We start from the raw sequence: 12,583 nt of genomic DNA on the forward strand, positions 1-12,583 counted from the left end.
CCATGGATACAGATAATAATGTGGTGAAGGCCTGGGGCAAGGGTGAGGGGCTGCTAAAGGGGGTCAATGAGGAAAAAAAGTGAACATATGTAATACTTTCAACAATAAAGATTTAAAAAAATTAAGTACAGTTGGTATACAATATTATATTAGTTTTAGGTAGACAATATAGTAACTCAACATTTTTATACCTTGCACCGTGATCACATCACCAATTCTGGTAAACATTTGTCACCATGTAAACATATCACAATATTATTGACTGTGATTTGCTTTATTGAAATGATTAATGATGTTGTGCATCTTTACATATATCTGCTGTGCCGGGGTCCAACCCCAGCGGGTCCAGGGGTCCGCAAAGGTGTGGACGGAGTCGGCGAAGAAGGAAGGACATGGAGACAGCATTCAGTTGATCAGCAGCCTAGCCAGGATCTCTAGCCAGGATCTCCAGCCAAGTTCTATTTAGGATCTCCAGAGAGGTTCTGGTTAGGATCTCCAGCCAGGTTCTGTGTCCATGTTCTCTTGCTAGGTTCTCCAGGTTCTCCAGATTCTCCAGCCAGGTTCTGTAGCCATGTTCCCTCGCTAGGTTCTCCAGCCAGGTTCTGTCCAGGTTCTCCAGCCAGGTTCAGTCACCAGGTTCTAGTCAGGTTCTCTTGCCAATTTCTGTAGTCAGGTTCAGTCCAGGATCTTTTGCCATGTTCTCTCCAGCGAAGTTCTTCTGTCTGTAGGTTCTGTGTAGGTGCTGTCTTCTTTCTGTCTCCTAAGTTCTGTCTCTTGCTGTCTTGTTACAACTGTATTTATACCAGTTGATTCAATCCTATCAATCTCTACTACAAAGGTTAGGGCGTTTCTTATCTCCATTCCAGGGAGTAAAGATTATGTAGCTTAAGCATGATTGTTCATAGTTAAAGTGATTAATTACCCACCTGGCACTTAGTTAAGAGGTTTTATTCCCTCCCTAACTTCAGGGGAAAATCCCCACCTGGGGAAACAACCTTTCTCAGAGACCTTGGTTAAAACACATAGTGCCAAGAAGGTGAGCAAACATATTAAGAACAGTATGCCATATATGCCAGGTCCCTTGAAACAGCAAGCATGGACAGGCTCCCGGCACTGCTGGCCATTTGTACATTATCTTTGCAAACATATCTATTCAAATCCTCTGCCCATTTTTAAATTGGATTTTTTTGCTATTGTGTTGTAGAATATCTTTATATATTTGGGATGTTAATCTCTTATCAGATATAAGATTTACAAATATTTCTCACATTCCATAATTTGCCTTTTAATTTTATTAATGGTTTTCTTTGTTATGCAGAAGCTTTTACATTTTATGTACTCCCAGTTGTTTATTATTGCTTTTGTTGTCTCTGCTCTTGGTGTCAAATTAAAAGAAAATATTGTCAAAAATCATTAATAGCTTAATCCCTATGTTTTCTTCAAGGAGGTTTATGGTTTCAGGTCTTTTGTTCAAGCTGTTAATCCATTTTGTTTTGACTTTTGTGTGTGGTGTAAGACAGGGACCCAGTTTAATTTTTTTGCATGTTATTGTCCTGTTTTCTCAATTATATGCATCGTATCTATAGCATATATCTGAGATAGATAGATGATAGGTAAATAGCTAGAGTAAGCCTCAGATGAAATTAGAGTCTTTCCTAAAATCTTGATTGCAATTTTGGGAGACCCTGAAGCCGAAAACCAACCACTTGGCTTCCAACCACTTCTGACCTACAGAGTTAGGTGTCCAATTAAAAAAACTAAAAAAACCCCACTCATTTCATCTGACACAATTGCAATGTAGCAATGAGAGTTATGGTAAAGAATAGCATATGACACTTTCTTCAGTCATGCACCAACCTTTTCCAGTCACACTAACATCTCCTATGGGGTCTTCCTATCAGCCTATGCAAACTAATGTGTACAATGAACCTTCTTGCCTTTCTATTCATGCTACCTCTAGTCAAGAGTTTGTTCCAGTTTTGTTTCAGCAAAATGCAGCCCTTCCTAGTTTAATAAATCTTGGCTTCCAACCACCATCATCCACACCTTTTCATTCTTCAAATTCAGGCTCAACAGGACATGTCTTAACCCATAACCTCATTCTGTGCAGACCTTGCCTCATCTTCAGTCAATGGGAAACCACTGTTCAAACACAGGACAAAGATCTCGTTCTTCTCCAGTGGCTGGCCAGGGCGTAGGTCCCGCCTTCCCCTAAGTTACAATCTGTTACATATGGTGCTTCACAATTAGGGTCTGCTACAACAGCTTCCCCAGCAGCTTCTCATCCCCTGGCCATTAGATCTCTCTCTCTCTCTCTCTCTCTCTCTCTCTCTCTCTCTCTCTCTCTCTCTCTCTCCTAATGATCTGGAACTCAGTATTCACCTACTCTAACACTAGGACTTACACCATCAGAGCTCTGGCTCTCAAGCCTTCAGAATTCAACTGGAATCTCAGCATTGCCTTTCTGACTACCATTCATACTAGCATTAGGCTAGGACTTATCAAAGATATTTAAGCCATGACATGGTAGGAAACTGCCTAGCTAGCAATCTCTGCCTCATTATTATTATCATCGTTTGTAGCACAAATATCGAGGTTAAATCTGTATAAATAACCTATGAATTAAGAAGGATACTCAGAAGCATTTATTGAAAATAATACTGGTTTAGGAATTCAATGGACTTGGATTTCACTTTCTTCTCTGGCATTGCTCAGCTATGACCTAATAATGTATCTCATCTTTCTGAGTCTCATTTCCTATTAAATAAAAATAGTAGGTGTTTCTACTCTTTTTTTTAAAAAAAATATTTTATTGATTTTTTACAGAGAGGAAGGGAGAGAGATAGAGAGCTAGAAACATCGATGAGAGAGAAACCATCGATCAGCTGCCTCCTGCACATCTCCCACTGGGGATGTGCCAGCAACCCAGGTACATGCCCTTGACCGGAATCGAACCTGGGACCCTTCAGTCCACAGGCCGACACTCTATCCACTGAGCCAAACTGGTTTTGGCAAGTGTTTCTACTCTTGATATCCCCGAGTCCCTTACAGGGACTTGTAAAAATTATGGAATGATTAAAAAAGTGAAAAATTATCTTATTCTATTCTAATTGTTTGTTGCTTCCATAAAGTGGCTTCTTCTAACACCATCTCGGCCAGTACAGAGCCCACAGGCAATGCAAGAGTATGACTGAACTATGGACCTGAACCAGCATTGGGGAAATAATCAGCTTTAGTTTGGCAACTCGGGAATTCTTTTTTTTCCTCTCTATCCTCAGGCCCTTGGGAGCCCCAAGGGCAAATGCATCTGGGAAATATCACTATAAATTCTTACTACTATAAGTTATGACTTCACAAAGCCCAGAGGTTGTAGCATCCAAGCAGATGACTCTTCTGGAATATGGATGAGCTGCTAAAAGAGTTGGTACGTTGGCTTCCTATTAAATAATGGAGCTCTAGTAGAAATAAAGGTAAAGAAATCGGGCAGAGGAAGAGATAATGAAAAGAGTAAGATGACTTAGACCCATTTGTTATAAAGTCATTGAAAGAAAGGATTGGGAAAAAGAAAATAATTCTTAATTAATCTTGATAATAGAGGGGGAAAGGGTGGCATGGAGCATCCCTGATTTTTATGAAGACCATCTATGATTCTGTTACACCTCATATTCAATGACCAGTAATCTCTCTCTCTCTCTCTCTCTCTTCAAATAGAGTTGAATTATAAACTTATTTCTGTATGTTTTTTATTATCAGCAGTGGATCCTAAAATATTGATTAGAAGAGCAATAAATAAGAATATTCATCACTACTTTTTGTTTTAGAGCTTTTCCTCTTCAATCTCCCATCCATATATACAATGCAGATGATGTGTATCAAAGACATCATACACTGATGACTTCCAAATATTTATTAGCAGCCATGACCTTTCCAGAGTCAGGCATATATATATTTTATTTTCATAAAACATTATCTGGAGTAATTATTTTTGCAATTATATATGTAATTGTCTATTTGATATGTTCACTGGATATTTTTTTGGTAAATATCTAGGAGTGGCATTGTTGAAAATAGTGAAGATGTATTTTTCACTTCATAAGAAATAAGCCAAACAGTTTTCCAAAGTAGTTGTATATTTCACATACCAAACATTAATGTATGAGAATTTCAGTTATTCCACGTCTTCTTTAATATATTATAATATTATTCATTTTTCCTTTAGCCGTTCAAGGAGAATAAAATGAAATCATTTTGTGATACTAATTTTCATTTCCCTGCTGACTAATGATGCTGAGTATCTTTTCATTTGCTATTAACCACTTGTGTATCTTCTATAAAAGTGTCTGTTCATCTTTTTTTCTTTTTAATTGATGCTTTTGTATTCTTAGTGCTGATTTTTAAAGCTATTCAACTTTATTTTCATAAAAGATTATCTGGAGTAATTATTTTTGCAAGCTTATTGTCTTTTTTGCTAATTTAGAATGTAAGAGTTATGAAAAAAAGACTCTTCTTTATCTTGGCCATGTATCTTAGGTATTTTCACATCCAACACTAGCTATAAAGTAAATAATAAATATTAAATAAACACTTGAAACATTTATGTCTCAGAAAGACTTAGAGGACCCACGGCACCCAAACGTTACCATAGAATAACATTGTATTCCCTTAAGAACTAAATTTTAGCTGTTTAATTAAATGGATTTCTTGCGATCATAACTTAAGGATATGCTGCAAACTTATTTTAATATTTAATGGTAATTTATTATTTAATATTTAATTACAAAATCTTATTCTTAGAGCTGAATATTTGCATTTATATATTTAAAGCCTAAAATAAGACCTATAGAAGAAACATCTTTTTAATATATGTTTACTCTTTCTTTTTGCAAATGTATTGAATTTCCAGAAAACTCAATTTTAGTATCATCCATGAACAACTTCTACCATATGAGAGCTTTTCTGATGCACTAATGATGTCCATATCTGAGGCTTTGGTAAATGTAACTTAGCCCAGAAAGTGAGTAATTTAATTGGAAATGAGTGAAAGAGTGAGGTCAGTAAGATTGTAATTTCTAAGTAGCATAGTTCTGCAGAGATTGTAAATATTTTTAATATGAAAAAAATATGATATTAACTTCATCACAGTTGGAATCCTATTATTTTTAGAGTCACGTGAATGGAACTTTTAGTGTTTTATAAACTCACTGATGTCCAAAAACTGGACTTCAGTGAAAATGGGAGCTTAACTCATATTCTGCCTGCTGAGAATTTGTGCTTGATTCAATATGAATCTCATATCTACTCATTGCAGAATTAATTTCAACAACTTCACTCATAAATTAAGATAAACAAATAGAACTCTCTCATATCTCAGTGAATAGCACCAATAGTCACTTAATAACCAAAGACAGAATACTGGAAATTAAACATGACTTATTACTCTCTTCCATCCCCCAAATCATATCAGAAAGTGTTTCCTGCCAATTTATTTTATATATCATTGCCTTGCCATCTCCAGTACTATTTATTTAGATTAGGCAAGCAATATATCTCTCAGTTTACTGCAAACTCTTACTTGCCCCTTCAATCCATTGTCCATTGTAACATTACAGAAGTCCCTCTAAAATGTAACTGAAATTACATCATTGCTGGGACTGTAGTAGAACATCAAATTTGGAATGTACTTTGGACAGGAAAACAAGATGTCATGAATCTGGTCAGTTCTACATTGGGAGCTTTTCAAACCTTTTATCATTTTTCACTCCAGGGTCTTCTGCTGTATTAAGTCAGAGAATTGATGCCGTGTATTTCCGTGACCTGAAAAAATGACATGAATGGGATTAGAGTCTTGAGTTGAGTGAAAAAACTGACCAGCAGCCATGAAGATGGCCCATCAGAACACCACCCAATTCCATCCTTTCTCCTTTGTCCTCTTGGGGATTCCAGGCCTGGAAAATCTTCATATCTGGATTGGTTTTCCCTTTTGTGCTGTCTATCTGATTGCCCTCCTGGGGAACATTACAATCCTGTTTATAATTCAGGCTGAGCCTACTCTCCATCAGCCCATGTTTTATTTCTTGGCAATGTTGGCCTGCACTGACCTAAGCCTGTCCACTGCCACTATCCCCAAGATGCTGGGCATCTTCTGGTTCAATTTAAGGGAAATTCTTTTTGGTGCCTGTCTTGCACAGATGTTCATGATTCATCTGTGCACTGGTCTGGAGTCTGGGGTACTGACAGTAATGGCCATAGACCGCTATGTTGCTATATGCAATCCTCTTAGATATACCATGATACTCACAGACAAGGTAGTGGCCATTCTAGGTATAGCCATGATAGTGAGATCTTTAATCTTTGTTATCCCTTTTGTGTTTCTCATCTTGCTGTTGTCATTCTGTGGTGCCAGGATCATTCCCCACACTTACTGTGAGCACATGGGCATTGCCCGTATTTCCTGTGCCAGTATCAGGGCCAACAATTTGTTTGGGATGGCTGCCTTTTCTGTGGGATTCATTGACCTTATAGTAATTGGTTTCTCCTACGTGAAGATACTCTGCACAGTGTTTCGTTTACCATCATGGAATGCCCGATTCAAGGCTCTCAACACCTGTGGCTCCCATGTCTGTGTCATGCTCATCTTCTACATCCCAGCATTTTTCTCATTTTTGACCCACCGCTTTGGTCATAGCATCCCTGGCTATGTTCATATATTTCTGGCCAACTTATATATAGTTGTTCCACCAGCACTCAACCCTGTTATCTATGGGGTCAGGACAAAACAGATCCGGGAGCAAGTTCTAAGAATTCTTAACCCTAAAAATGTTTGTTCCTCAGCTGCCCCAATCATGATGATATGTATGGTATTGTGATAGATCTACACTATTAAAAGAGAAACATGCAAACTGGTGTCACTCTGCTACACCCACCAGCCAATCAGAGTGACTATGCAAATTAACCCAAAAAAGATGGTGGTTAATTTGCATATGCAGGCGTGGAGCGAAGACAGAAGGCTCTGGCTGGAGTGAAGAAGCCTCGCTGTGGCAGGAAGGGAAAAGCCAAGCCTCGCTGCGTCTGGACCAAAGGCCTGGGTCCCGGGTGCCAGAGGAAAACCAGTGCCAGCAGCCAGGGGAAGGAAGGCCTATTGCGCGAATCTTTGTGCAGAGGGCTTCTAATATATATATATATATATATATATATATATATATATATATATGAATCATATATGTATGTATTTGTGTTTGGATTCAGTTAGAAGAAGAAACCAAGGCCAAGTACAATGTTTGTATTCTATTATTGATTTCAGAGAGGAAGGGAGAGAGAGAGTGAGAGATAGAAACATCAATGATGAGAGAGAATCATTGATCGGCTGCCTCCTGCAACGCCCCCTACTGGGGATCAAGCCCAAAACCTGGGTGTGTGACCGGAATCGAACCAGTGACCTCCTGGTTCATAGGCCAATGCTCAACCGCTGAGCCACGCAGGCCGGCCCAATGTTTGTATTCTAAACACTCAAGCACTATTGCATTATACCTATGTTTCACCCTGCTGACTTTCTGAACCAACTTGATAAAGCTTTACCAGAGACATTAATTATTATCTTCCTGCCCTCATCACATGTCTGTCACATGTTCCATTATACAGTTGTGCTGCGTGTGTGTGATCCAACCTTACTTTCCACAACTGACTCAACTTGCCAAAGTTTGCCATAGGTTGGCTTTAGTTAGTATAATTAGCTAGATTTTTGCATTTCTAAAAGGCCATTTGAAATCTAAGAGAAATAACGAGTTCACCAAAGAAGCTAAAATGTTTAATAGAAACTTTAGTGCCAGAATATTTGTCATGTATGAGTTATATTATGTGTTATTTATGTACAAAAAATTTTCCATTGAGAGGACTTAAGGGCTTTTGTGCAATTTTCTAAAAGGAAACAACTTCGAAGGTAACCTCATTCCCTTAGCAAGTATGTGTTACCTTAATATTATTCTTTTAAGTCCGGCCTCTAGTGTTCCTGGAATACGCCCTAGCGATCCACATACCTCAATGACCATACAAGTAAATTTTGAATCAAGAGAGACTCACTAATAATATCTCAGATATCTCTCCAGCATATATGCAGGGATTTTATGTAATGTAACCTGCTTTTGGCGCCATTATTGAAACAATGGTCTCTGCACCAATCAGAAAGGATATATGTTCATAGAAGCACAATTTACAATAGCTAAGATTTAAAAACAGCCTAAGTACCCATCAGCAGATGCGTGGATTAAAAAACTGGTACATCTACACAATGGAATACTATGCTGCTATAAAAAAGAAGGAATTCTTACAATTCACAATAGCATGGATGGAACTGAAGAGCATTATGCTAAGCGAAATAGGCCAGTCAGAGAAAGATAAATATCACACGATCTCACTCATTTATGGATTATAATGAACAACATAAACTGATTAACAAATATAGAACCAGATACATAGAAGCATCGAGCAGACTGCCCAACCTATGAGGGAAGGTGGGGGATGGGGAGGTAAGAAATCAACCAAAGGACGTGTATGCATGCATATGAGCATAACCAATGGACACAGTAGGGTGGTGAAGGTATGTGCTGGGGGATTGGAGAAGCTGGGGAAAAGTCAATGGGGGGAAAAGGAGACTCATATAATACGATAAATAATTTAAAAAACAAACAAACAAAATGATGGCCACTGAATCAAATCAGGAGAGAACTGTGGTAGTAGCAGATCCAAGTGATGATCAGAATGATTGGAAAGATATTGCCATAACTTCTGTCCATCATTGTTTGGTAACTGTTGCTCAAGGCTTTCATCCCCTGACACTTCCAGCCCTGCCCCAACCACAAGTCTAGCATGCTTCCACAGCCAGAGGGCGCTCCAAGACACACTCCCAGGTGTTGGCAAGAGAAATATGTTGGTGTGTAATCAAAGTGCAGAAGGAACAGGGACAGGGCACTGACTATGTCTGCTACAGCTTACCCTGCACTGGTAAGATCTTATTCTCTATGTTTTTTAGCTCTGTCCTGTTTCTAGTTCTTCAAGATGTGGGTTATCACAATTTCTGAGGATAGAAAGATACATTTCTGCCACTGCAGTTTGTCTATAGGCTACAATAACTTTCTTTCCCTCTTTCCTTTCTTGCCCATTCTAGATTCTGCTCACAGGCAATCAGAGCTTTTAAAATATATTTTACTGATTTTTTACAGAGAGGAAGGGAGAGGGATAGAGAGTTAGAAACATCTATGAGAGAGAAACATTGCTCAGCCTCCTCCTGCACACTCCCCACCTGGGACCCTTGAGTCCGCAGGCGGACGCTCTATCCACTGAGCAAAACCGGCCAGGGCGGAAATCAGAGCTTTTAGAAGTCACTGCTACTTCTGGCTGCCTCTTCCTCCATAACTCATGCTCTGAGGGGGGCATTAGTGTGAACTATTAAGATCTGCATGTGACAAATGCATTGGGGGGAATTCATGTGCTTTCTCCCCAGACTTCTTTGTCTCTGATGTTCAAGTCTTGCTAATTCATCTGGTTAATGTCCAGATGCACTGTTCAGAACCCTGTTTCCATCTTTGTGGTTTTCCCACGATTAGGACTATAATGTGGAAACTGCTCTTGGCCTGCACATAGTGAGATGATTCATTCATTACCAGGACCGAGCTTTTTTTTCTCCTTTTATCTGATCATAGGGAGTCTCCCTGAGACCATGTGTGAGGAGAGGGAAAGGCATTCATGCAAATGAGGTAGGCAAAATAAGGTCTGGGACAACCCCCTTAAATACTATTCTCTTGATACAATGGGTTGCTGCTATGCCTATATAACTTAATTGCTTCTTGTTTCAGACAGTTGTAGCTGTTTCAAATAGTGGCTAATTCTTTGTTGCATTCTTTGCTGCAGACTCTACGGGTTTATTCTGGGACTCATATTAGGACTTATCAGAGACTCCCCCCTATTTCTTTATCTACCACGAATGCCAGGAGCACCGCCTGTATCTCCCATATCTGAGAAGCAGGCTGCTTGAACCTCAGTCTAAACTTGCTATAGAGTTCTTCCTTGCTCTTGGTCCCAATCAAAACTCTCAGCCTTTGATGTCACCAGATAAATCATATGTTAGACCAGAATTTTCAAGGGTTGTTTATGCTGTCTCCAAAATCCAGAGATGCTTCTTTCTTAGTGGTAGGAGATGCACGTTAAGGTAATTTGTTAACATGGGGGTGATGTCTGAGCATGCTCCCCACCATTGGAATTGTAAAAACACCCTTAATGTGGCAAGCTTCTGAATTTCTGTGATACTTATCTTCCACTCTGTCATGTGCGTGTGTCTTATCAGAGAATCCAGGGTCCTTGAAATTTTCTGTTTAAGCAGTCTAATTCATATGATGACATCGATGTACTGGATCAGTGTGATAGGAAGCATCTAAATGATCCAGGTTGTTTCAGTCTGTTCTGTGACAGAGCAAAAAGGTAAATGTAACCTACACAAAGTCCTTGTATGCGCACTGCTGCCTACCCTAGTTGGCTGACAATTGTTTTCTTGATAGAGATTAACTGAAAAGAGCACATCAGTGAGAATAATATTCACACAGTAAATGTTAGGCACCTTGACTGTTTTAGTAAAGATGCCTAATCTGGCACAGCAGTTGTTGGGCTACAATAATATTGATTAAGTAAATGAATGTATAACCAAACATAATAAAACAGATCCCAGTGTATTGTTGGAAAATTGGGACAGACATTAAAACTCTTAGGAATGCTACCTAGCAAAAGGCATATATTATGTAGTAAGTAGAGGCCTGGTGCATGAAATTCGTGCATGGGGTAGGGATGCAGGTGTGGGTGGGGGATGTCCCTCAGCCCAGCCTGCACCCTGCAGCAATCTGGAACCCCTCAGGTAGGGTCCTAAGGCCTGGCCATAGATTAGGGCCTATCAGGGTTTTCTTTCCCCCCATGCTGCTGCCACTACTTGCCATCTGTGTGGTGCTACCTTCCCCTCCCCTGCCACCAGTCACCCCCCTCTGCAGGCAACAGGTGTGGGGTGCGATTGCTTGGCTGGCCTTGGCATCCCTCTGCAAGATGATCGTGGGGCGATGGTGGGGCTCCCCGACCAATTGCATCGCACCTGCCTTGGCACCAGTGTGTGTCATAGCGTGGTCATCAAAAAGGTGGTCCGGACGGTTGTTCTGCTGTTCAGTGGTTTTGCTGTTTAGTCGTTCAGTCAATTTGCATATTATGCTTTTATTATTATAGGTTAGTTAGACATAAGCAACCAAAAACATCTTGGATTTTTATACTAAAAATGTCATAAGAATAGGGCTTCTTGAAAACATTTCATTGAAGTAGAACTATTGGTCAGACATTAAAAAGTTAGGGAGTGATCTGAGTGTTTTATAGTTACTACAAACTATAGGAGTGCACATAATTGGATTTATGTATTTTTTTTATTAATACATTTTTGGGAAATCAGAACTTAGTACACACTGACATTTTGCCTAAACCCTCTTGCCCTAAGGCTTTGCTTTTGTATAATAAATAAATAAATAACAATTAATACTTGTATTTCCTAAGTATTAACATTCTACTCATTCAACTGGTACAGGGTGATGACTCTGAGATTCTACCTATGCCTTTGTGGGCAAAATTAATTGCTTAGGGATCACAGAATGTGAAGAACTGAGAGGAAAGCTTTCTACCTCAGGAATAAGAAGATGCTGGGCTCTTGAGTCTCTGGCCCCTTCAGGGTCAGCAAAGCAGTCTTTCCCTGGGGAAGCTCAAGCATAATTCTACCTTCTGAAAGCCAGAGTGTAACAGACTCAGACAGATAGAGCTGGAAATAGCCCTTCCTGGCAGAGATCACTGTCTCCATCCTGTAAGTCTGGCTCCACTAGAATGGGAAGGCACTAAGCTACCACTGTGGTATTGGACAGCTGGCTAGAGCAGGGACTGTGGTGGGACTAAAACCAGGCTTTCAACTGGAAAAGCTGTAGGATTGAAGTTGAGGATAGGAGCTTGAAGGGAAAGTAGGGGAGAAAAATGACAGGACTAGATACAGATGGCTGTGCCAAAGCAGAGCCCAGACTTCTGTGTGCTCTGGGGAGAGGTGAGGTCCAGATGGAGGCTCAAGGATCTGTGGCAGAGTATCATGTGGGCGATGTCTTAAAGAGCCTTAATCATACTCTTACGGGAAAACGAAGAATGCAGATTTAAAAGGGAAAAAGGATTCCCAGTCACACACCCTTGATTATCATTCCTAAGAAATCTTGACTAGTCCGCCCTTTACTGCCTTTCTCATTCCCTGAAAGTGCTCTGGTCCCTTTCGGATCTTTACTTCCTTGTCCTTTCTACTTACATGCAATCTCTTCTGTTTTGATTTCAGTTTTCTCTTTTCCATCTTCTCTCCACCATCTATTTCCTGGGCATGTATGCTTCTGTTCTCCCCATTCTTTCCACTCACTCTCTTAGTCTATCCTCCACCTATTGGCTGAGATTCACTCCACTGTTAACAGCTTCCTCCACGCCAACAGAGGTACCCAGGGAAGCAAGCTTAGATGATTGTGTTCCACTCAATAACGTTCTCTGC

The 12,583-nt window shown here is 39.8% G+C and overlaps 1 protein-coding gene across 1 annotated transcript; it reads left to right on the forward strand.

Moving 5' to 3' along the window:
* Positions 1-5,882: 5,882 nt before the first annotated feature.
* LOC308525439 (olfactory receptor 52E5-like) lies at positions 5,883-6,866 on the forward strand (the record flags this gene model as incomplete). Its single annotated transcript, XM_081100260.1, has 1 exon — positions 5,883-6,866. The coding sequence occupies one exon, from the start codon at positions 5,883-5,885 to the stop codon at positions 6,864-6,866; it is 984 nt and encodes a 327-aa protein (XP_080956386.1).
* Positions 6,867-12,583: the final 5,717 nt, after the last annotated feature.

Source organism: Myotis nattereri, assembly GCF_964212035.1.
Source record: "Myotis nattereri genome assembly, chromosome: 9".
Lineage (NCBI taxonomy): Eukaryota > Metazoa > Chordata > Mammalia > Chiroptera > Vespertilionidae > Myotis > Myotis nattereri.